The sequence below is a fragment of the Lissotriton helveticus genome, chromosome 11 (assembly GCF_964261635.1).
Source record: "Lissotriton helveticus chromosome 11, aLisHel1.1, whole genome shotgun sequence".
NCBI classification, from domain to species: domain Eukaryota; kingdom Metazoa; phylum Chordata; class Amphibia; order Caudata; family Salamandridae; genus Lissotriton; species Lissotriton helveticus.
Window position 1 is genome coordinate 890,492,452 of NC_136072.1, and position 26,155 is coordinate 890,518,606.

The 26,155-nt window shown below is 43.9% G+C and overlaps 1 protein-coding gene across 3 annotated transcripts in view; it reads left to right on the forward strand.

Annotated features, from left to right (window-relative positions):
- FBXO21 (F-box protein 21) overlaps positions 1-26,155 on the forward strand; it is a 179,000-nt gene that overhangs the window by 65,300 nt on the left and 87,545 nt on the right. For all 3 annotated transcript variants that reach the window (XM_078667123.1, XM_078667124.1, XM_078667125.1), the window contains 2 exons: positions 8,997-9,118; positions 10,886-11,022. In XM_078667123.1, the coding sequence (XP_078523249.1) occupies positions 8,997-9,118; positions 10,886-11,022 (259 nt within the window). The remainder of the gene's footprint in view (positions 1-8,996; positions 9,119-10,885; positions 11,023-26,155) is intronic.

The following is a 26,155-nucleotide window of genomic DNA, read 5'->3' on the forward strand; positions in this document are numbered from 1 at the left end:
CCTACCTCCTCCACAACCTCAATGCCGAGGGGGCAGAGATACGGAGGTTCCCCCCTGAAACAGACGTGAAGACCGTGGTAGTCGTCCCCAAGACGCAGCCCCCCTCGCCTGCCTGCTATGATTATCGCCCATTCTCTCTAATCAACACAGAAATTAAAATATACGTGACAATCCTAGCCCAACGGCTAAGACCGGTTCTCGGCAGGCTCGTCCACCCAGACCAGTGCGGTTTTATGCCTTCGCGTAGTACGAGACACTGAATGCAACGCCTCCCTATGGCCTTGGCCCACCAACATTTGCTCTCTCCGTACCTGCCACTCCTGCTCGTCGACTTCGAAAAGGTCTTTGATACAGTCGACTGGCTGTATCTGGTAGACGTGCTTGGTGCAGCAGGCCTGAGCCCCCATTTCCGTCGGTTGGTCCGGGTTCTCTACTCCCGACCCAGGGCACGGGTGCCTATTAACGGTGTCAGGGGCGTAACACAGGCCCCTGCAGCCCACGCGGTGCGGGGGTCCCCTAGCTCCAAGGGGCCCCCTCAGCACTAAACTCTGTCCGGGAGAGCTCCTGATTGAGCCCGGAGGGGACCCCCTAAGTACCGTGCAGGGAGGCCCCCTCACTTTTCGTTAAGCCAGTGAACAGGGTCCTGTCGGACCTGTTCCTGATCGGAAAAGGAACGAGACAGGGTTGTCCACTTTCGCCCCTCCCTTTCGCTTTGACGATGGAGCCACTTTGTGGCTCGTTCGGGCAGGGATGGAAGTGGAGGGGCTCGCATAAGGACTGGATCACCCTTTATGCGGACGATGTCCTGCTCTTCTTAGATAACCCTGCACAATAGGGGCCTAGATGGCCCCAAATCCTCTGTACCTTAGAGCGTGTGTCGGGTCTGAGACTGAACCCCACCAAATCAACCCTGGTTCCCCCCTCCACATTTCAAGAGACTGCTTCGATTGACGCCTTACCGGGATGGTAGATTGCCAATCGTTCAAGTACCTGGGTATCTGGGTTGTGCTACTCCCAGATTTGGCATGGTCACTCAACATCACCTCACTGGTTTGGAAGACCAGGGCGGACCTCCACGGTTGGCAGGCCCTTCCGCTCAACCCCTGCTTCCTATACGTAATCCAAAAGATCCTGTTCCACCTCCCGCGAAGTTGGTTCAAGGAGCTGGATAGCCTGGCCACGGCCTTTCTTTGGGGAAATTCAAGGCCTTGAATGGCCCTGGCCCACTGCCAAATCCCACCTTTTGATAGAGGTATGGGCATGACCAACCTCTACCGCAACTACCTCACAACCCACCATCTAGTCCTGCATGATTGGTTCAATAATGGATGGTCCGACACAACCTACCGGGTAGAGTTGGAGGGGCTGGGACAGGTCCAAGCAATGCTATATGGTGACCCAATACCAGCTGCACTCCCCACGGTGACCCGAGCGGTCTTACTGGCATTTCACGCTTCCCTGTACCACTCAGGCTGGGACACCAGACTTTCATAACAGACACCCCTCTGGCACGGTGCCAGGCTCAGAGAGGTCGGGCACTGGAGGGCTTCAGGAAATGGGATCTTATTGATATCTCACAATTGTGGGGCCTGTGGAAGGGAGACCATATACGATCCTTCCAAGTCTTGCAGACTGCCTATTCCCTTCACACATCCCAATTCTACAAGTACCTGCAGCTCCGGCATGCCCTCACCTTTCACATCCCAACAGGTACCACAATCCCTGAGTTCAGTCCCTTCGAGGCCCAGATTTTGATGGGAAATCTGGGACGAGAGTTGGTGTCGCAGGTCTACTTCACCCGTTTAGATATCGATGGGAGGCTTGGTTGGGCCCTTTGGACAGGGAGGACTGGCGTGCCGCCCTAATGGCTCTCAAAACCATCATTATTTCAGCTCTGAGTAGTTCAGCTATACTACCTCCACTGTGCATACCTTACTCCTAGTCGCCTCTACCAAGCCGGCCTTCTAGCTACCCCGTCCTGCACGTGCTGCAGGTCAGACCCAGCAGATTACTTCCACATGGTATGTGTATGTCCTCATCTCATCCCGTATTGGGAGGTAACCCCCTGAACTTACTCCTGGGTGTCATGGACGGTCTAGGTGGGTCCCAAACAGACAAATCCTTTTTGGGCAGAGCCATCATGTTGGCAAAACTGGACATAGCTGGTGCCTGGAAAAGTCCCTCATCACCCAGCATAGCTAAATGGCGCAGGGGCGTAGACTGATGTGCGGCACAGGGGATGTCCGAACAGGCATGGTCAGATGTGGGGCAAATGGTTGGGTCAGGTCGGGTAGGAGAATTCTGCTACTGGGCCAGACACCTAGGTCCAGACTGGGCTTTAGCGTGCGCTGTTAGCAAATGACGAGACTGGTATTGCTGCATCATAACTGTGATGAATTGCTGTGCTGTATTTTCTGTTCACAAAACTCAATAAAATTTGTTTCTACAAAATGATGAATGCCATTCATTCTGAAAATTTCCATTAGACAGTTTAGGTGAAATTGTTTCTCAGTAATGGTATTCCATGAAATTGTTTTTCTATGAAACCACATATAACCCTTGGGACCGGAGTAAGGCATAGCTGCCACAGTAACTTACAGCTTATGGTTGTGGGGTCTCAGTAATAGATAATATAAGCACCTATCCTTTCTTTACAGTTAATCTTGACCCCCTACCTTTGAGCAAACTTAGTATCTAATCCAAACTCTTCTTCAAAACGGATGCGGTAACAAAATTCCTGAGGCAGGATTACTGCAGTCGCCTCAGATAGCTTAGAAAAATGCACAGAAGACGAATGTAGATGTCTTAGCTTAGGTTACGTGTGCATGTATCCCTGTATGGGGCATATCCTCAAGCATGACAGTTTTGCACCAAACAAACCTTTTTATTGGGATCTGACAGAAGTAAATAACATGCAACATATAAAGCCAAATAGAATGGAGTGGGGTACAGCATGCAAAATTACAAAAAAACAAACCAGATCATATAAGCTCTAATATCCACAATCAGAAGCGAGATAGAACAACATTCTAAAAATATATATATATTGCTGAATAAGTTGTACCTTGTGTCATATGTAATCACGTGTATGGTCACTGACCAATCCAAGGCTGTTTTCTTTTATTTAGGATTGATGCATGAATTAAAAGCAGTAAATTATTTATGGATCCAAAAGATCGACTCTTCAGTGAGACACACCTGATTGAGCAGCAGTCAACTGACTGTCGCGTAGTTGAGTAAGGGGGTTTTTGTCAGGGTAAATAATTTTGGCACTCAAATCCCACTCAGATATTATAAAAAACATGGTTTCAGCAAAGTTGTTTCACAAATCAGATACGTTTTTTAAAATGTCTTCTCCCAAACTTCCAAAATGGAGAGAATTTTGTTAGTGCCAAAACATGAGGACTGTTTCATGAGGACAGCATCACTCAATGCACGTTCATGATCTCTTAAAATAATTCTATATGTTTACCTTGAAGTATAATCGATTCTAGACATGGTGTGGAACAACTGGAGACTTAAAGTAGCAGTAGTAGTTACCATTTTCAGGAAAGCCTTGATCAGTAGAGGGCAAAATGCCAAATTCTTCAGACCAGTGACAATTTTTACCTCATAAGTTTGGCTCTTATCCAGAAGTTTTTAATATTAGCCAGTTATTGAAAGCGGGTTTAAAAATGCTATGACAAATGGATGACGCTGTAGCTCGAAAAGCCCAGGAAAGTTGGCTTCTAAGTATCTTTTCACCTGAAACTATTTAAACATAGTAGTTCCATTAAGACTACATGAAGGCCCAAATTCCTAAAAAATCGTGCAGGTTGGTCCGTATGCTCAATATCCTATTTCAGGTTAGTCTGTCTTTGGTATCTAACTAAAATATAGAATGTTTCTCAAATGGCAATTTCATATAATACAGCATACATCCTGAAAGAGTGGGAATATCATTCCTGCCTGAAATGAGAGCAACAACTGTCTTCACCTTGATATGCTTGAAGTTGTTTGGGTGGTTAAATCTAAGTAGAGAATTCCTGTGAATTACCTAATATGGAAATTAGCTTGTTACTGTAATTATGCTGCTCGAAGTTTGGCCAAGTATTACCCCCTGAAATCAGGTAGTTAGACCCTCTGCTGAAACAGCCATTCTAAGCTGGCAGTACTTCCCATTTGCTTATTTCAGCTTCTGCATAGAGGAAGTTCTAATAGCCTGCACACTTTTGAAGACCTAGAGGAGAAGTAAAATCTAATAGCCCAAAACATATGTACAAACAGGGATAGCAAAGAAATAAAGAAATGTATACCCAGTGAGGGATTTGAAATATTTTGCTAATGCTGCTTTGTATGTGTAGCAATATTGAGTGCAGTGAGCCACCATCTCTTAAATGGAAAGAATAGGAAGTTCTTACATGACCCAAAGTTCTTGCTTAGGCGGATGACATTCTATGGTCACTTCTGCACTCAATATTGCCTAAGCAAGAACTTTGGGTCATGTAAGAACTTCCTATTCTTTCCATTTAAGAGATGGTGGCTCAAAACTTGTAAGATCATTCCCTTGGTTTGTCAAAAAACCTATGTCACATTTATCCTTATCTTCATTGTAAAGCTAATTAGAGAATCTGAGAATGATTTCATGAATGGAAGTACAAGCCTTAAACTCATTGCCGTCCTCATCCCCGTTAACCCTATTTTATTTTGTGCTTACTTATCTTTGTTAGGAAGTACTGCTACTTGTAGTTATACTACTAAGTAAGTTTTGAGTTGAATTGAAGAGTGCAATATTGCAATTACCCCCTCTCCAGGTGATAGTGCTAACATTTTAGATATTGTTTGGTGTAAGACTGTCTTATGATTGGTACTCCTCAGTAGCCAAGCAACATTTACAAATAGTCTATATTCCAAACTTGGTGAGCTCTTAGCGTGTCCCAGACAATGTGAATTTCAGTGGAAATGTTCTACGAGGAACTGATTTGGCACAGATTGCATGTACATTCTGATTCTACATCTTGCAGTAAATGACTTTTACAATGCAACATCTAGACTTTAAGCTGCAGCTGGTGTGAGGTACTCAGTCTGTCACTATTGTGGTGATCTGCATTAGTAATAAGGTGAATTGCATAAAAACATTTATTACCAAGTTAGCTTGATATTAACAGTAACGCTCCTATTGGGTTTAAACACCAGGCATCAGTGAACCAAAAGTGGCATTTGCTTGTTTAATTGCATTGGGGATTTGTTCCCCATAAGATGGATGTCTATCTTACGTATGTGTTTCTACTTCTGTGGCTTGTATATTTCTTCTCTGTTGTTCTCAGGTGGTCATCTGGCATACCTGCCTTCACCTTTATGGCTGGCTCCCTGTTACACTTTCTGTTTACCTTTTTTCAAGGGGCGGTGTCTTTGTGGTTGTCTGCATCTTGTGCACATTGCTTTCATGGTGTTCCAAAACAGTTTCCTTACTTCTTGAAAGGGGCACTCTGATCCATAATGCTTCAATCTGCTTTCCTCTGCCTGGTGCTTACTTACCACTGCTCCCTTTCCAGCGAGGGCTGCATGGCCGGTGCTCATGCGATCGTCCCATTCACTAAGCCTTTGATAGCTCACAGTGCAAGGTCAGTCCAGGTTCCTCCCATGCACCTATTGTTTCCCATCTTTGCTGGCACTTAGTACCCTTTGTTGTTGGGCTGGCTTGAGCTACACTTCTATTTTTATTTTGTTCCCTGTACCAGCCTTTTGATGTCTGCCAGAATTGTTTGGGGGACTATGTTGGTGCTGCCATTTTTTAAGCTGGGTCCTCTGTGCTTTATGGTGATTTCTGGTGATCATACGTGCTTCATGGCATGGCATATGGTGGTCTTGAAGTTTGTCTTCTAGGGTCAAGTGTTATTTTCAACATTCTATTAATGCTTTGCCTGTGGTAGAGGTCCTTGTTTTCCTGACAGGTCATAGCTGCTGCTTGAACCTGGTGCTCATTGTGCTACTTGGCTTCATTCTGTTCCCCTGCTATTCTCTGGTTGGGCTGGTATCCTACAGGTTTTAGGACTTATCATTGGCAGGTGTGGTTGGCTTGAGTAATCAACCTTTCCTTCCTGGATCTCTGCACCTTCTAGTGGATTATTTGGGCACTTTAAGAGTTGGGCCGTGCATCTGCTCTCTCTGTCTTTATATTAGTAGGAAGCTGGACTACCTGAGTCCATGAGATAGTCTTGTCCCCCAAGTTATTGTGAGCAACTGGATAGTTGACTCAGGTTTGCAGTGTTTGGTTCGAGACAGGAATGTGACTGTTACTCCAGTGAGTTAGTTCTATTCTTTACTGCATCCCCCTTGCTGTGTTGCATGTGGATGCTGTGTTGACTGTTTTGTGCTTGTACACGGTTGTTTTCTCATTCACTGTCCTGTGAGGAGGATGGCTAGTTGCTTAATCTTGATTTTTCTACTTCCCTTTCCATCTTGGGTAATGGAGCAAATGGTTGAGCTGCCTTGCATATCTCTGAATTTGAATCTGGTTACTTTCTGTCTGTGTATTACAGTGTTGCTCGATTTTGCCATCATATGCTCTTGGCAACAGCTCCTGTGAATAAATATATATATTTTCTGATAAGTGTAAAGCACAATGGCAATGTGGGTGGTATTGGGATGTCAAAGAAAGAAGCTGTATATACACTTGGTGAATCTGATAATCAATTCGCATAGTTTATGTAAATATACGTAAACAATTTTTACAAAGCATCTGCAATATTACATACATACAAATAATAGAGTGATGGTGTGTCCCAAGTGAATATATATAAAACGAACCTATGCTACTGAAGTGAGAAGTAATAGTGTATAGAAAACAGGAGGTTTCTATTTTACATTTTGTTTCATTGAAAAGAGGCGACCTAGTAACGCGTAAACAATCAATATACAATAGTTGGAGAGTATAGGCAACTATTGTGCACGGTCTGTCTCTTTTTAGCTGTCGACGACGTTTCGACCCCTTATGGATATTGGGTCTCCTCAGGACTGGTCAATGTGGGGACACCTGCAGGGGGCTTGCGCTGCTCAGTATCGAAAAAATGCTGATAAAGGTGAAGTAAGCAGGCAAGCGTATGTTAATTATCGGTCCGTAGGATCCGTGGTACATTCAGACTGGATAATAGCAGGAGAGGCACGAGACAAGATACACACAAGGGCGCTCTCTGTACAGATGAGTCTGGGTAAATGGATAGAATGATTCCTCCCGATTGGTGATGAATTAATCCAGACGATGCTGGCGCTGTAGTATAGCGTGGTATTCGGGAAGGTCTCTGTAGCGTTTCCTCTCCTGTTGGTGCGATCACCAACAGGAGAGGACACGCTACAGAGACCTTCCATGAATACCGCGCTATACTACAGCACCAGCACCCATCTTATCTCCATCCCTACTGCTTGGATTGTTTGGGTATGTCAGGGACACACATGTTAAACGCAAATTACTTGTGCTGTTATTGTTATTTGCCAAACGACAGATAGCTTTATGTTGGGGGAAGAAGAGAAAACCCGCGGTCCGGGATTGAATTCGGGTGGTTATGTATGGACAAAGTCAACTTGATATAGTCTGGGAATTAATGCCACCTACCTCCAGACCCATAGACATATGGGAACCTTTTATCGACTGGGCTCGAGCCAGGTCTACTGGCCCTGTTCTGATACGGCTGCCGGAGCTACTGCTGGGCCTGTATGATTCATTTTTCAATGTACCTAAAAGTATGCCTTTGTTGGGTGCTGGAGGAGTCTGACTCGTCTTAATACCTAGTGGATATTATAGAAATCAATGTTCTACTACTGCCAAATTAAATGGTGTCTTGTATGAATTTTCCACTATATTGAAAATGCTGACTGTGAAGACTGTGTTGTACACTGCTAAGCCCTCTATCCTAGTACATTTTAGGAAATAGCTCTGTCAAATGATCAGAATGTAATTATGGCCTCCCACACACCACTGTTTGTTTTTTGTTTATGATGATGTATTCATTTTGTTTTTTATGCAATTTGAAAATCAATAAATACAATTTAAAAAAAACGTGGCATTACATCTCTTCTGTTTCCTGTTTTATAGTTACTTTTACAATTTTACCTCTTGTTCCATTACTGTCTGACTTTTATTATAATTCCAATAATCACTGTCTGTACACAACCTCGATCTGTGTAACCTTGTCACTATTGCTTAACCGTAGCATTGCCTCTTTACAGTAATTAATGTCCTTCTTTTTAAGTTTTAATTACAGTATGTTTAATGAAATAAAATATACCCTTTCCATCAGTCTTTCTAACCTTCATGGTACCCCTAAACTATGATAAATCTATAGTTTTTGTATTTCATTATATGTAAATAATTTACATTACATTCATTTTATCTTAGTTTGCACAATTTAATTTAAACTATTGCATTATTGGTAACTACAGTATATAAATTAAATTCAAGTACATTTTGATAAAATGTGGTACCCTCACCAAAATACTTATCCTAAACATGTGCAATGTTTATTTTTAATTTGATAAATTCTATGCAAATAAAAATACATTATTGCTTTAAATTGATTTTTCAAAACAAAAAACATATCATCACAAAGGCACTAAACCTTACCAGACACTTTGGTTAATATTTTAAGTCTGTTTAATGAATTACAGTAATTTTATGTATGCTAAATTATTTCTAAACAATGATCTCTTTTATTGAACCGCTAATAGTTTTTTTTGTTTTGAATTCAAATTATGTTTATTAAATTGTTTTTTGGGGTATGTCACCTCATACCGTCTTTTAACTTGGTAACTGGAGGGTTTAGTACTGACATCACACATCTGCAGTGCTCCACTTTCTTTGTTTTGATAAGCATGTGTGGAATTGAGGGAAAGGTCTAGAACACTGTTAGCACTTGTTTTAGTCTGAACACTCGTTCTGTCTATTCTCTTTCACACTCCTGTTGAAACATTGCATGAAAGACTGGTCACTTCTTTTTCTTCTCTCATTTTGACTGTTACAGTCTCAGAAGTGGAACTTCAGAAGCAGGTGCTGGAGGCCATAAATAGTGTGCTTTATGTTCAACTGAAATTCAAGGGTAATGAGCTGGAGTATTACAACCCGCTGAACTCGTACATCCACGAGGTAAACTTCTATTTGGGGTTTGAAGAGATGGCTTAAACTTCATACCATGATACATTTTGAAATATAATGAAGGTATTGCTACGGGTGAACATCAACCATGTTGTTTAGTGAATAAACTCTGTCTAAAGAGAGAGTTGAAACATTTTAAAGTCCTTGTTCCTAACTAATTTTATGTGCTGCAGCATCTTGTTTTATGATTTGTGTTGGTTTTTATTTGTATATTTTTTAAAAAGGTATACAAATTAGGAATAAAGAAAATAAATGCAGAAAGGGGTGTAGATTTTTGGCTGAATAACTTCAGGATCTGAAACTAGTTGAATCCTCCTGATCTGCTTTTAACTATCATGTGGAAAACAAACGCTGGTTGACGCTGTAAAGAAATTGAAAAACAAAGTTACAGGTTTAGCCTGAAGAGTTCATGGTTATGTTTCAAAGTAATGTTAATAATGAAAACAAGGGGGACCCTAAAGTTAGCTGTGGACCAAGGGTATAAGTCAATTAAAGAAAACAGAGGTCCTAAGCATTTTCAAAGATATTAGGCAATGATATATAGACCATGATAGGCTGCTATACATTTATCCATGTCCAGCCGGACAAGGAGTTTATTTTGAAGAGAATCATAGAATTACAAAGTTTCAATACATGAACAACAATTCATACACGTAGGGCACTCTCCTGTACCATACTCGGAGAGGAAACACAGTGGAGAAAAAGAAATAGTGCGGTGAGAAAAAAAAAGGAGTTTTTCAGGCAAAAGAAAGTGAGCAATCTGGACACTTTTTGAATCCGTGTTATAAGTGTTTGCCAGTGTAGTACATACAATAAATAATACACATTGGTTAACTGTATGTCTACATTAAGAGAGTCGACGTTTTGATCCCGCGCTCAAATTACAATGGGATCATCATCAGGACTAAACAAGGTTATTATGCCTGAGTAAAACAATAGTACGCCTGTTTGAGGAAGGAACAGGGGAAAAAAAGGGGAAAAACAATGAAGATTTAAAGAGATTTTTAGAGACATCAGCCTTGTGTATGCTGATGTCTCTAAAAATCTCTTTAAATTGAAACTTTGTAATTCTATGATTCTCTTCAAAATAAACTCCTTGTCCGACTGGACATAGATAAATGTATAGCAGCCTATCATGGTCTATATATCATTGCCTTATATCTTTGAAAATGCTTAGGACCTCTGTTTTCTTTAATCAAAGTACTGTTAAAGCATTATTCCACTAGCTTGTTTCCACATGGGTCAGTATTTGAGGGGTGCATTTTCTTTCTGCTTTGTCGTTGTATTCAAGATTGAATAGCTTCTCCCAACTTTTGATGTTTTACTGGTCATGCTTCTTTTTAACTACATGACTGTCAACACAAGTTCAAAGCGCACCCTCCTTAGGAAACTACAGGAAATATTTGCTTGGTGTTTTGCTTCTTTTTCCCTAGTTCCCTAGTTCTTGTTGACAGAAATCACCTTTCACCTTCAGGGTAATTAATTAGACCGCAATAGTGGGGCAGTGAGACGTACATAGCAGGTTTATTTTTTATGACAATGTTTTATAGTTTGGCTGAAAAGGGCTTCCATCACAAAATGACAGTGGGAATCTTGCAGATTGTTTGATGGAAGTCCATGAGTTATTCTTGTGGCTTTACTCTGTGGCTGTTGTAAGTATATAATGCCACAATTAATCCTGTGCTTTTGTTTTTCTACTGTATTTTAGCTGATTAAAGTTTTTTTGACAAGATCATTGATGGCACTTTCATTTCCTAGGTTATAAGCCGTAAGACTGGAATCCCCATCAGTTTGTCTGTGCTCTACCTTACCCTTGCAGAACAGCTGGGTGTGCACCTCCATCCTGTCAACTTCCCTAACCATTTCCTGCTGAGATGGTGCCAAGGGGCAGACGGGTAAGGAACTATGAACGCAAATATATTATTTACATTCAGAAGGTAAAAAAAGTCTTGTTGACAAATAATTAAATTTAATTTAAAGTTGGGAGGAGCTACGCTAGCAATCAAGATGGCCGCATAAGCTCCCGGTTCCGCCGACCTCCGCCAGTTGCTCACAAATCCTGACGATTATCCTGATTTCTCACTGGCCTCCCGCGCAGCTGATGTGTTCGTGACTCTAAAGGTGCAATCCCGGAATTTCTAGCTGCTGGAATAACGAAGATACGCCGTGTTCCATTCTCGGCCTAACCCAGAGTTGAAGCCGGGGCCTCGATTTCTAACCCAGCCGGGTTGGAGTTGAATAACATCGGCCGCGGGACGTGGGTAGCGTCCGGTCTCCTGAAGTGGAGTGTTTCTTGTCCGATTTGGATGGTGGATCGGTGGCAGTTTTCTCTCGCAGCTACGGCGGCGTGACACATCGGTTGCTGTGGTCAGGGGGCCGCTGCCCGGAGGCCCCGTTGAGCTCCCGGGGTCGATGGGCTTGGTTCCTCGCTGGCGGAGACGGTGTTGAGATCGCGCTTTTGAGAGTGCCCACAGTTGTCATCGGATTTGCCTGTGCCTGGTGCCCCGGAGTAGTCGACCTCCGGGGTTCAGAGACCTGCTTGGTCGCTTTGTGAGGGGCGATGGAGCGGGTGGAATGTATACCGTCGCTGCACACTGTAATGGTCGCCATTGGGGAGCTCCATTCACAAGTTACCGCCATCATCCAGAGGATGGTCGTAACGGTCGGTATCATTTGCCGGAGACCGGACTCCGACCCTTTGTTGGTTCTGGAACAAGCTGTTTTACCCGAGGAGCAAGCAGAGACGGAGGGCCCCGCGCTGAAGCCAGACTTGGTATCTTTTATCGACCCCCGAACGACTGCTAGCAGGCCCCGGACTATCGAATCTACATCATGCCCTGTGTCGATACCGCCCCAGATGGACATGGATGATCTTATATTTCAGAGCGAGTTCTCCAGTGACTGTAGGATTGTTACCTCATCCTTTTTCTCCTGGATGGTTCAAATACGCTCTAGCGATTTATCTTTGGTGGACAGAGGACATCGTTTGACTCTTAGACTTTGTGTACTATTATCCTGGCCTCAATCCTTCCGTACTGACTTTGAACTTTCTCAACATTTTGATACTCTCATTGGGATGGCGGATCGAGCGGACGGGGCCTGCATGAAAAATCGCAGTGGCCAGGGTTGACTTTGACTGGATGGGTTTGAACAATGACTTCATTTGATACGGGATTTGTAACCTATACTAGCGCGGGAGTTGGGTGGTTCTTACAAGCTCCCCCCGTCTGATTTTAATTGTTGCATTTTATTATTCTAGATACGTGTAGGGGCGGGTTGCTGCTGGCGGGGGGGTAAGGGAGACCGGGGGCCTGTTTGATATTTCCTCCTCCACTCTTTGTTTTTCCTTCTTTTAGGTCTAGTTCCGGGGCGACAGGCACACTGCTAGTGGGGGTGGGCCGTAGCCATTGCAGGGGTGCAGGGTGGGGGGATAGGGGAGGGGTTTGTTATTTTGCCTTAGTTTAGTTCTATGGCCTTTTTTTTTTCTTCCCTTTTTTCTTTTACAAGAGACGGGTTGTTTATCCTGTATTGATTTCTTCTGTATCGGGGTGTCCGATTTGTCTTCATTATCCTGAACTATGGGTGGGTGAGCCCTGCTGGCTGCTACTTCGCTGGATTGTTGATCGACTTATCCTTATTGATGTACCGAACTAAGTTGACATTGCATACTCCTTTGACTTGAATTTTCCACATTGATTTCTTCGCTCCCCTATTGCAATATTGTATTCTATGTATGACACCCGATATATGTAAATTTCTCTTGTTTTCTTCAATAAAACCCTGAAAAAAAAAAAAAAATTTAAAGTTGTAAGGTGATTCCATGCTTAAAAGTTCCAAAAACATATAGTTCTATTGCATATAAGTATTTTTAAAGCTAATCATTTTGTCAGATTGGCATACAAAGGGCATCTTAAAGGTTTTTGCTTAAACGTCAAGGATTAAATTACTATAGTGCGGTGGGATCTAAAGTTACATTGTTGAGAGTACATGGGTTTGTGAGATAGCGCATGCAAAATGGTGGTATGGTATAGCATAATGCATAGAGACTGCAGGTGGGTCTCTAGAATGATATTGGATACACCATTGGGTTCTGCAAGTTGGTGTGCATGTGGTGGGCTCATGGTGGATGCCATGGGGAGTGGCATTCAGTCTGATTGTAGTTGTGTATTTGGAAGGGGGACACACAATGGCTTATCTTCCCATTCGCTGGTCAGAGGATAAGCTAGGTATTTTGGCCAGTGTTGACCAACATCAAGCGAGATGCAATAATGAAGAAAGGAAAATGTACTTTCCTGTAATTCAAGTTGTCCTTCAAGATAATCTTATCGGAATGAAACAACCATACCACCTTCTTGGTAAACTATTGTTAACAAATAATCTCAGACCAAAGATTACAAGTTGCCTTTCAGATTTATCTAGCAAAATGTGCTAATTTTGATGGGACCTTTGTAGTTACCACCTCCTAACCCTGTCTCTCTACTGAGGACTCGTGAGGCGCTACAGCAATAACTACTATGAGTAGGTGCAAGGAACAGGGAGCTCAGCTGTAGTTCAATTTTAACCGCTATTCTTCTCCCTGTTAAGCAGACTTTTGTCACTCCTACCAAGTGAACACCTTGAATCAATGTTTGAAGTTTATTTTGTACACATTTGCATTTCATTGTAGATTTAAAAACAAGTTGCTGAACAAAAGAGGAAGGCAGTCGCGAGCTCATTACCACACCGCCTGAAATAGTCACTAAATCAAACAGAACCTGTTGCCTAACTCAAAGGCCGTCTGCACATATTAAATACATTTTTCACACAAAATAGAGAGGCAACAGAAATATTAATGGATGACCACACTCAATATTAGACATATGCGTGTAGGTCTTGATTATTGATGTAGTACTTTTATTTATTATGTGCTTTCAAAACAGCGCAGACAATGTTTATCACCTTGCAAAGGCTTAATCAGGGCTGCAAACATGAAAAACATATATCACATATCATTAAATATATATATATATATATTACCTACTGGCGGTCGCCAGTAGGTATATATAGTTAGGATTTTTTCTCTATGGGATTTTTGAAAATTCTATGTCTAATAACTTTGGCGTTTGTGGACGGAATTGGCTGAAATTTTCAGGAAAATGGAACATTTTGTTTCTGAGCAGCCCCTGACAATTTGGGGGGGGTTCGTCAAGGGGGGGCCGGAAAAAAGGGGGGTCCCAAAACGCGTTTTTCCCATGTTAATTTCCATAGGGCGGTTGGCCTCACTTTTAGCCCGAACGGCTGAATGGATTTGCACGAAACTTGACAAAATTGTAGGGACTGTTAGCCCGATGTGCCTTTGCTAGGTCTCAATATATGTGCTCCAGTGGATTTTGAGAGATTAACGTTCAAAAAAAGATATATATCTGTAACAGCGCTCCGGGCAGCGATCCGGTTCGCGTACTTTTCGCGTTACGGAGCTTTGCGAAACGAAGCTGATTGGCTCTCCGGTGTCTGTAAACATTCCAAACAGTCCGTAGCGGCCGCCATCTTGTCTCTCGGTAGGATCGAGAGACAAGAGGAGGCCAAAGCGAAGGGGCAAATGACCATAAGGGGGCATAGTAGATCCTCCCTGACCCCCTAGGATTGATGTGGAGGCTTTAAAAGGGCCCCGCGGGGCAAAAAAAAACAAAACAAAAAAAAATCGTTTTTTATCGTGGGGTGCGCCCGGTACGCGTAACGGAAAGCGGACTGGGGAGCGTACTACAAGGAAACAAGAATGATTTACTTTTAACTTATTGTATGTTTATAGACTTTTTTTTTTTTTTTTTTTTTTTGCTGAGTGACGTCTCGGCCTATCTCCACGGGATGCAGTCCCTACCATCTCGGCGTTTAAGCCCAGGGGGACCGGTAGTGTGGGAGAGAACGTCTGTTAACGTTCAATTCGAAGGAAATCAGGAAGTGTTGATAAACATTGTCTGCGCCATCTTGCCTTTTTTCAAATGCCACACTTTTGTCGTGCACGGCAGCCATTTTAGATGCCTTGACCAGACCCACTCTCTGCACGCTGTCGATCCTTAGGATGGGTCCCCACCCTCGCAAGCATCTCCCCCAGGCACTGGTCACCCCCGCTCTCTGTCTTATGCATGGGCAATAAACCTCCCCCCATCTGCGCTGCTCTTCCTTGAGAATCACACCCTGTGCCCGCCCGACACCTCCCTTTCGCCCTATTCACTACCGCACCCTCTGACACTCCTCTTCCTCTGTGTCCGATTGTCCAGGCCGGTCCCAGGCTATCACCTAGCCATGCAGATGTAGTTTATGGCCCCAGCTGTAAAGAATCACCCCTCTTCAAAGGAGTTACAGTAGATCAAGGCCCCCACCCGATGAGATCCGTCACACCACACGCGTTCCTACTATCTGAAAACCATCCTGTATTGTGATTGGGGAGGGGACCGAGCCTGAAGCGGAAGATTCCAGGGATGCCTCTTTGTACATCAAAGTTTTTACAATTATGTGTCACATTACATCAGGCGGCGTGAACGGGCCTCCCCAGGTGGAGGCTCGTCTGCTGTAGTGGGGCGCCCCTTTACTGTTTCAGTTGGCATTCCGTGGGGCGTCCCAGGGGGTGCGGGGGGAGGCCTCGTCAGTAGCGGTCTGTTGTGCGAATAGTCCCAAGGCAGCAGAACGCGCTGAGATGTGGATGGCACCCAGGTGATGTCCAGTAAGTTGCCGCACTGGTTTTGGTATCCTACAATGCTGCTCCGAATAACGGCGTGGGGCGCCCCGGGGGGGGGGGGGTGAGGCGGCGTGAACGGGCCTCCCCAGGTGGAGGCTCGTCTGCTGTAGTGGGGCGCCCCTTTACCGTTTCAGTTGCCATTCGGCCCGCTTTTGGTACACTGTGCCAAAATCCGCCATTCAGCTGAGTTGCGCCCACTCTTGCGGTGCAGCGATAGGCGGCTGCCACAGGACTCTCAAAATGGCGGCAGGCTCTTTCCTTTTTGGGCCTGGTCCACTGAAATGGCCCTGGGACACTTTGGAACTCGGACGCTTGTCTACTAGGTCTTGGACCCCATTCTCGAAAGCGTCCCCTCAGCCTTGAAGATTCTACAAAAGTCATGGGGGCCACCGACTCCTGCAGGCTTCCGGTGGGGAGCGGCTGCCATGATTGCTCGTGGAATGACCACGACGGAGCCACGAGATGGTGGTGCTTTCATGCTGACGCCAGCTTCAGTCTGAAACATCCAGAAACAAGGTGGGGCTTTCATCGTTTGGGGAAAAAAAAAAGTTTTCATCCAATGAAAAGTGTTGTTTTTAGGTCATATGATCAAGCCTTCCATCATTAGGAAACCAAAAGTAAAATGAACCAATGAAAAGTTTTATAAACAAGTCACATGACCTGTTATGCGGCATAGGGCTATAAAAAGCGTAGAAAATCCGTTGGCACGTGAGGCGGCGTCGGTAGCGGACCGATGTGCGAATAGGCCGAAGGCAGCACAACGCGCCAAGATCCGGATGGCACCGAGGTGGTGTCCAGCAAGTTGCCGCACTGGTGTGGCCATCCTACAATGCTGCGCTGAAAGTCGGCGTGGGGCGCCCCGTTGGCCTGTGAGTTCGCGTCAGTCAGTGGGGGCTATTTGAGGATCTGACTGCATTGGAAAGCAATGTGATGCTGTGCGTCGCCCCCAAGATAAGGCGGCGTCAGTAGCGGACCGATGTGCGAATAGGCCGAAGGCAGCACAACGCGCCAAGATCCGGATGGCACCGAGGTGGTGTCCAGCAAGTTGCCGCACTGGTGTGGCCATCCTACAATGCTGCGCCGAAAGTCGGCGTGGGGCGCCCCGTTGGCCTGTGAGTTCGCGTCAGTCAGTGGGGGCTGTTTGAGGATCTGACTGCATTGGAAAGCAATGTGATGCTGTGCGTCGCCCCCAAGATGAGGCGGCGTCAGTAGCGGACCGATGTGCGAATAGGCCGAAGGCAGCACAACGCGCAAAGATCCGGATGGCACCGAGGTGGTGTCCAGCAAGTTGCCGCACTGGTGTGGCCATCCTACAATGCTGCGCCGAAAGTCGGCGTGGGGCGCCCCGTTGGCCTGTGAGTTCGCGTCAGTCAGTGGGGGCTGTTTGAGGATCTGACTGCATTGGAAAGCAATGTGATGCTGTGCGTCGCCCCCAAGATGAGGCGGCGTCAGTAGCGGACCGATGTGCGAATAGGCCGAAGGCAGCACAACGCGCCAAGATCCGGATGGCACCGAGGTGGTGTCCAGCAAGTTGCCGCACTGGTGTGGCCATCCTACAATGCTGCGCCGAAAGTCGGCGTGGGGCGCCCTGTTGGCCTGTGAGGTGGCGTCAGTAGTGGACCGATGTGTGAATAGGCCGGAACCAGCACAAGGCGCCAAGATCCGGATGGCACCGAGGTGGTGTCATAGTTCAGAGTTCTGAGAAGCGGGGGGGAGGCGGCGCAAACGAGTCTCTCCCTCCATGTGGAGGCACTTCATCTGCAGTGGGGCGCCGAGATCAGGATGGCACCGAGGTGGTGTCTAGCAAGTTGCCGCACTGGTGTGTGTTGAAAATATGAAAGATCCTCAGCAAGTCTATGTTACTTCAATGGAGCGCCGTCTAGCTGAGTTTAGCCCGCTCTTGCTGCTACAGCGACAGGCGGCTGCAACAGGACTCTCAAAATGGCGGCCTGTTCTTTGGATTTGGGCCTGGTCCACTAAAATGGCCCTGGGACACCTTAGAACTCGGACGCTCGAATTTTTTTTCCTTTCCTCTACATGCAAAAAAGGTAAATGCCCGGTACGTTACCTGCCTCATCTGCCACGATGTACTCTCCAGAGGAACCGAAAAAATATATAGTTATGGTAATTGTGGCAAATAAATTTCATGTGGACAGATGAGTGTTACTCTAATAAATACAGCATATGAACATCATCATAGTCGATGGTTGGTGGAGACATTTTGACTATATCCTGGACCTGCCCGTCCTCGCCCAAAATGGCGCCGGAATAAATGGGACTCGTAACTCCTTGTTGTGTACTGGTTGCACAACCTTGATATCACGAGATACGTATGCAGTTTTGAAGCACATGGCGGGCGGGGACGAGAATTGATTGAATATTTCGACATCCCTATTGATATTGAGTTCTGATGTGTTATTGATTACTGTACTATTGAAAGTTTGAATTAACGTCACCCATGGTACTTGCCCGCAAATGTATATCTAGATAATTTTATTGTAACTGGCCCTGTCGTTTTTTAATTATAAAATGTACGTCCACCGACTCCGCAACTGTTAGACACCTTAGTTCTTGCAACCTAATGGCCCGCCCGTTACGTTCCTCTACAGTGTAAATGTCTCCTCATCATATACGATTACAGTTTGCTCCGTGGCCGGCCCACGTGGTTATAGGCCCGTATTTGTATACTGACATTTTCACAATAAAGGTTTTTAAAAGAAAACATGGTAGTAGTATTTACATTGGTAAAGTTTTTAATAATAGTCACTGTTTTCGAATCAGTAAAAGGCAAGTGAAATAAAGCAGTCCAATTACATGAAGGGTAAAAGGTATAATACGCAGGTACGCAGTAAAGATAAATGGTCAAGGGCTGTTGTGTTTTCTACTCCTGCAACATAAAGTGATCGATAAGAATCTGATATTCAGGCGTATCGGCGACTAAGACAGCAGGCCGAGCCTCTTTTGCTCAACGGCTCCGTCATGGGACGAAGAAACGCCCTTTTTCTCGAAAAAGGAATATATTTTACTTGCAGGACAGTTGTAAATTTTCCGGGAAAGTACATTAGCCTGGAACATTATAACATATATGTTTAAGAAAAAATAATGTTCGAAAGTAATAAAAAGTGTAATTTTTAGGTCATATGACCAAGCCTTTCATCATTAGAATAAGAAAAGTAAAATGAACCAATGAAAAGTTTTATTAACAAGTCACATGACCTGTTATGCTTACGTTACGCGCTGCGCGCCGCGCCCCGCTTCCGGGAAGCTGTGCTTCGCGCATCGGAGCACTTCCGGATGCGCTAACGCGGCGCGTCATATGACGCATTACGCGACAACGCAGGTCCAGAATATAGTCAAAATGTCTCCACCAACCAGCGGTCGGAACACAACCCCTTTCAGCAGGCTAAATAGTTCTGTTAAATGACAACAGAAGGGACAGGCAACAAGAACCATCAGTCAAAGAGGGGAGGGCAAGTTCTTCTCTACCGGGTCACGTTGGGGCGCTACCGGAACTGATCGAATTGGTAGTCTACAGTGTTTCTGGATGTTTCAGACTGAAGCTGGCGTCAGCATGAGAGCACCACCATCTCGTAGCTCCGTCGTGGCCATTCCACGAGCAATCATGGCAGCCGCTCCCCACCAAAAGCCTGCGGGAGTCGGGGGCCCCCAAGACTTTTGTAGAATCTTCAAGGCTGAGGGGACGCTTTCGAGAATGGAGCCCAAGCCCTAGCAGACAAGCGTCCGAGTTCCAAGGTGTCGCAGGGCCATTTTAGTGGACCACGCCCAAATCTGAAGAGCCGGCCGCCATTTTGAGAGTCCTGTGGCAGCCGCCTATCGCTGCACCGCAAGAGCGGGAGCAACTCAACTACATGGTGAGCGAAACGCTGTAGTCGCAAGAGCGGGCGGTAAACAGCTGAATAGCGGAAGAGGCACAGTGTAGCAAAAGCGGGCGGAATGGCAACTGAAACGGTAAAGGGGCGCCCCACTACAGCGTGTCTTCAGGTAAACGGATTGTGGGACAAGGTCCAGAATGGAAGAGTCACCAAAAGGCAAAAAGTTCCGCTTAACCCCGGGAGCCGGCCACCTATGTCGGGGGCGATCTCAGGCCACACCAGGGCAACACGACTTGGGGAGGGGGCCGGAGCCAGGCGCCCCCTCCGAGTCCGCGCCATCACACCGTCCCTCGGGGGCCTCCGTCAAGCGTTTCAGGGAGGCACCGCATCACATTGTTTTCAAATGCAGTCACGTCCTCAAACAGCCCCCACTTACATTGAGAATAGTGAAGCTGTAGCAGGTGCAAATAAGCTTCAGACAGTCTAACAAGCACTCCTCAAAACTTTGAACTATCAGAGTGCATGAGTTTCATGCTCGATCGATTGAGCTAGCCGGATCGGGCAACAAAAAGTATAAAATAGTTATGTAAATAGTTATTTAATAAAATGTTTCACCCTGTTACTTTGCTGGTGTGTTGTATATATTTGTAATATTTGCATAGAGTTTATCGTTATTTTGGGCGGGGTGGGTGGCGGAGCCGAGCTGTCTTGCAGCCATCATGGTGTGGAGTTCAGTTCATCTCACTAGTTTCGTATTTCTCATGAGGGGTTGTTCCTAATGTTTCTATTTTAGCGAGGTCAAAAAGAGATCCCATTAGTGGCCTACTGATTTTGCTCGATCCCTTTTGTTTTTTTACACGATTTTTCACTATCTGCAAAGACTAAACAGAGTATTGCGACTCTGTGCTTGTTTGTAAATAGAGAATGAACCAAAGAGAACCAATTCTAAAACAGTAAATGCTTGGATAACAATCAATCAAATGGAGAGAGAAGCAGGCACGACGGATTACAACGGGGGCAAAGGCCTGCGTTAACTACCCTTCACTATCTGCAAAGAGAGAGTACTCCTAATAGAAATGAGGGAGGGCAGCATTCAAAGCAGATCAGTGTGCATAAACACGAAAATGTTTTTACTTACCACGTACTTGACATTCGACAGCTTATGATATTTGCTATTAAAAAACCATTGAAATTCACTGAAAAAACCATAGGTTAGAGACCATATATAGTTAGGAATTAGCATTTAAAAAACCTTGAAAATTCACTAAAAAAACCATAGGTTATAGACCATATATAGTTAGGAATTAGCATTTAAAAAACTTTTTTACTCACACAAAACCATTGAAATTCCATATATAGTTTGTTGCACTAACTATATATCGCGCACCCGCAATCCACTGCTGATGATGTCACATATTACATCATTCATGACATGGTCAGTGACATCACTGATGACATCACTGATGACATCTCAAATGACATCACTGATGACATCACTGATGACATCTCATTTGACATTACTGATCACATCACTGATGACATCATTCATGTGATGATACGATGAACCTCTTCAGACTCTAATATAACCTTAGATACACTCAGTGTAAACAGACATTCACAGACTGTCACTCATCCATGGAGTTACTCACACACCTAGTCAGTCTTGCAAAGAATCAATCACACCTCCATTTCCTCAACTATATAGTTATACACACCTTACTTATTAAAACATATACTAACACATATTTACTCTGTTATACAATCCCTGATACAAGTTCACAATGATCCATACAGCCACTCACACATTCACTGGCTCTTATGCACAGTTATTTATATATGTCAACTCTCACATGTACTGTGTTTTACATATGTACTTACTTTGACATGTAGCACTGAGATATCCATTCACTCACCAATACACTCATGCACACAGTCAACTGCCCATACAGCTGTTTCCACATGCCTTTTTGAACCCATACATCTAGTGAATCAACTGCTCACACATCTTTGCACAGAGTCATACACCTCCCAGACACCCACACACACACTCAGTCTCCCATACAAATACTTGGGCAAGCAATCAATAACCCATAGAGTTAGTCATATAGCTAATGATCAACACATGCATCAGATTACAGAACAACAGACACAATGATGCACAATTTAAAACAGTTTAGTCACTAACCCATGCACTCAGTGAGACACATTTAATCACTCACTTATACAGTCAGTCATGCACCTACTAAATCCTTCATCCAGACACTTATACATCCACTCATTCGTCAATATGTAAGACATATTTTAACTTTACAGAAACATACAGTCACTGGATGTTGTCATCAGTGATGTCATTTGAGATGTCATCAGTGCGGGTGCGCGATATATAGTTAGTGCAACTAACTATATATGGAATTTCAATGGTTTTGTGTGAGTAAGATACAGTTTTTTAAATGCTAATTCCTAACTATATATGGTCTATAACCTATGTTTTTTTTAGTGAATATATATATATATATATATATATATATATATATATATATATATATATATATAGTTCTGTTGACAAGAAACTAACAGGAATACATAGTCTTAGACAGAACACAACAAATACAATCTGTTGTCAAGCACATTTAGAGACAATAATGTTCCATGTAACACAACGGAGAAAAGATATTTAAAACAACGTCTACTCATTTGATAATATTGGGAGAGCAGGAAAGCAAAGTCATTTATATATCACTACGTAACACTGATTTCTGTAGAGATATAATATGGCCACATGATCGTGGTGTGTTCTATCTACTTGATAAACACTAAGGCAGTCTACTATGGGCGATAGTAAACTGCTACATCTGACAACTTGAAATAAGATGTGAAATATCAATTTATATTCATTGTAGGTGTTTCCAGATTCTGGTACAATATAAATTTTAAATTTAAGAAGATCCCTATGATTCTCAGTGGATGCTTGTCTGCATAGGCCTTGATTTTCCTTTTGCGATCCAAGTATTTTATGCTGGTTTCTTCCTCAGTATTTGATCTTCTGTTGGTCCATTGAGGTAACTTGGTCGTCGTAGCTCTCCCGAGCATCAAGTTTTCAGGGCTTTCACCTGTGGTCAAGTGAGGGGTGGAACAGTAAGCTTGAAGAGTTGAATTTAAGACCGTTTTAAGGCCGATCTTTTCTAGTACAGCACGCTGGACAGCTTTCTTAAGAATTCTCTTGAATCTTTCGACAAGGCCATTGGCCTGTGGCCAAAGAGGTGTGTTCTTCTGATGCTTCACATTGTGATGACTGAGAAAGTCTCAGAATTCTCGACTGTTGAAAGGTGGGCCGCTGTTTGACTTTAAGATCGCAGGAACAGCCCATATCGCGACAATGACGTTTAATCTCTCATTTACTCTTTCTTGAGTGATAGATGAGAGATCGTGAATCAGTGGTACACAGGAGTATTCATTAACGATCACCATCAGGTGATGTCCGTTGCCAAGAGGATCAAAGAAGTCAACCGCAATTCTTTACCATGCATGCATTGGAAACTCTGACATGTTTAAGATGTGTTGACTGGTTTTCGATGACAGGCAGTTGCATAGATGATAGGCCTTCAATTCTCTTTCAACTCTCTCATTTAGATCTGGAAACCAGACTTGGTCTGGGTGAGCTCATTTGGGTCAGCAATTCCATAATGTCCTTCATGGGCCGCTTCAATTATCTGCTGTCGCAGACTCTCTAGAAAGACCATTCTCGAACCTGTTAGACAAATGCCTTTCTGAGTAACAGACAGTTCATCTTTGACATTTTTAAACTTCTGATATTCACTGTCACTGATAAGAGGTCGAGAGTGCTGGTACAAAGACTGATCTGTAATAATGTCTTTCAGTTTTAGCATGTCACTATTTTGACTTGAGGCAGTGACAATTTGTTCCAATGCAATGTGCTTGATTTTGCGATTACATTTATGTATGCTTCAGCCGTTAGAATGGGTGCCGGGCACTGTAGAGGCACTTGTGAGAAGCAGCTGACTGTGTTCTGATCTATCCCTGGATGATGCACGATGGTGTTATATTTTTGCAGTCCCAGTCCCCAGTGTTCAATACGAAGAGTCATTTCTGTCTTTGAATTGCCACAGATAGACAACAATGCTTGATGATCTGTCACAAGTGTTAAGTGCTTCCCATAGAAGAATACATGAAATGTTCACAAACCCACTCCACTGCAAAGCTTTCTTTCTCAGATTGTGAACAAGCACTTTCAGTTTGGGACAAACTTGAACTTGCATATTCCACAATACGTCTTTGGGCATTTGAGTGCCTGCTCTGCTGTGCAAGGATGGCGCCTAACCCGACAGGACTAGCATCAACAACAACCTCAGTATGAAGCTTTGGATCAAAGTGTTCCACTTCAGTAGCATTCTAAGTAGCTTGTTTGGTTTTCTGGAAGCTTTGCTTGCATTTATGTGACCTCAGAAAAGAAACATTCTTTTTCGTCAAGTGTCTTTATTTTCACACTGACAGTGGTAAAGTCTAGTATGTTTCTAGAGTAATAGCTGGCCATGCCAAGGAATGGCTGTAACATGGAATCATCTTGTGGTTGGCTGGCAGTTGACAGCACTTGCACTTTAGCTGGATCGGGTGTCATGCCCCCGTCAGAAAAGATATGGCCAAATAGTTTTAACTTTGGGTTATGGAACTTGCATTTCTCAGCATTCAAAGTTAAACTGGCATCAGCGAGTAAATGGCACACACTTGCTTGAGAGCTTTGTTGTGTTGCTTCTGTGTAGCTCCGAAAACCAACATGTCATCACTATAATTGAAAGCTTTCATTAAAGGCTGTATGATACGTCAAATTACGTCTTGAAATAGCTCTGCAGCTGATGAACCACCAAAACGTATGTATACAAGGTTGTAATGTACCTGCAATTCTCCTTGAGTTCCAACTGATTATATCATGTATTCAGATCAACGCGAGAGAATACCTATGCACAATTCAATTGTGTTATCAAGTCAGCATTGTGCGGACCTGGATGTCGTTCTCTTTCAGTTGCGTTGTTTGCTTGACGCATATCCATGCAGAAGCATACAGCTCCTTCCCTGTCCTTTTTGGGTACTACTACTATGGAAGAAACCCGTGGAGTTGGAACAGTGGAACACTCGGTGATATAGTGTTTGAGGATGGATTCAAGTTCTTTTTCAACAGCTTCCTGTAATTGAAAGGCAATGCGTCTGTGTCTTTGAACAATAGGACGGGCGTCCTCATTCAAGTGTAATTGGAATTTCATAGTCTTGAGTTTTCCCAACCCATGAAACAACAAAGGCAATTGAGTTACTATTTCATGATGAGCATTCATGTTATATATAGTTCACGGATATCAGTCCCATATAAGCAGCTGTATTGAAGCTGAGTAAACAGGCGATGGGTGCCGTACCTTGAAGTACATGAATGGATGCTTTTGTTTTCTTATGTTTGCTACAAATGATCCTTAACTTTGTAGTGACATCAAGGCAGTCCATGTATGCACTTTATTTTTCTATAGCGTAAGTTTGGGTAATGGAGACAGTTCAGTATATTTCTCCTCAGGCATAATATTTATTGATGCACCACTGTTGATGATGAAAGGTATTGAAAAAATGTTGAATTTTAAAGTGATTTTCGGACAATGTTTGAATGATGTTCATGCTTTGTCGTGTTGACTTTTCTTCGACCGGTATTTTTCCTTACATGCGGCCAGTCCATTGTGTGCACGTTTCTCTGTGGTAAACATCGACATGGCACAACCTTCTTCTTCACTTTCACTTGATATTGATATTGAAGAACTGTTTGATTAAGATTTAGATACCAATCGACTTTGGTGTCAGTTTGCCTCAGCTGATGTGGTTACTTGGCCTTATGGGCATGTGTCGAACATTGCTTCTGGAACTTTTGGACGGCCATTTTGTCTTCACACCGTGACGCACTTAGTTTTTCCTTCACGTAGCAGACTGACACAAAATGGTTCTCTTTTTCACAGCCGTTGCTTATCTGCCCAGTGGCGGGACATTTAACTTTGTGTGGAAACAAAAATCCACACCAAAAGTACAACTTCTTTTTCTGTGGAGAAATCATTTTGTGTCCCTCGGCCTTGTGCTTTGGCTTACTTTTCACATTCATGACTGACTCACTCTGGGCAACTCCGGCATCCATGTCAGCAGCTTGTCGATCAGCGCAGTCTTCAGCTCTGGCAGCCATGAGAACTCACTCTAGACTAAAAGTTTCTCTGAGCATTTTTTGCGTGAATGAATCTGGCAAGCATCTGTCAATTACTATGAGGCGTATAGCTTCCTCATCATTTAATTAATTGAACTTAGTGTTTGATGAACGTATCTACTCTCTCAACAAATTTGTCAGTGGTCTCACCAGCTTTCTGTCGTGCTTGACCGAAGATGTATTTTTCTTAATCTACATTTGGCAATGGATTAAACTTGAGATTCAAGGCTGCTTTGATT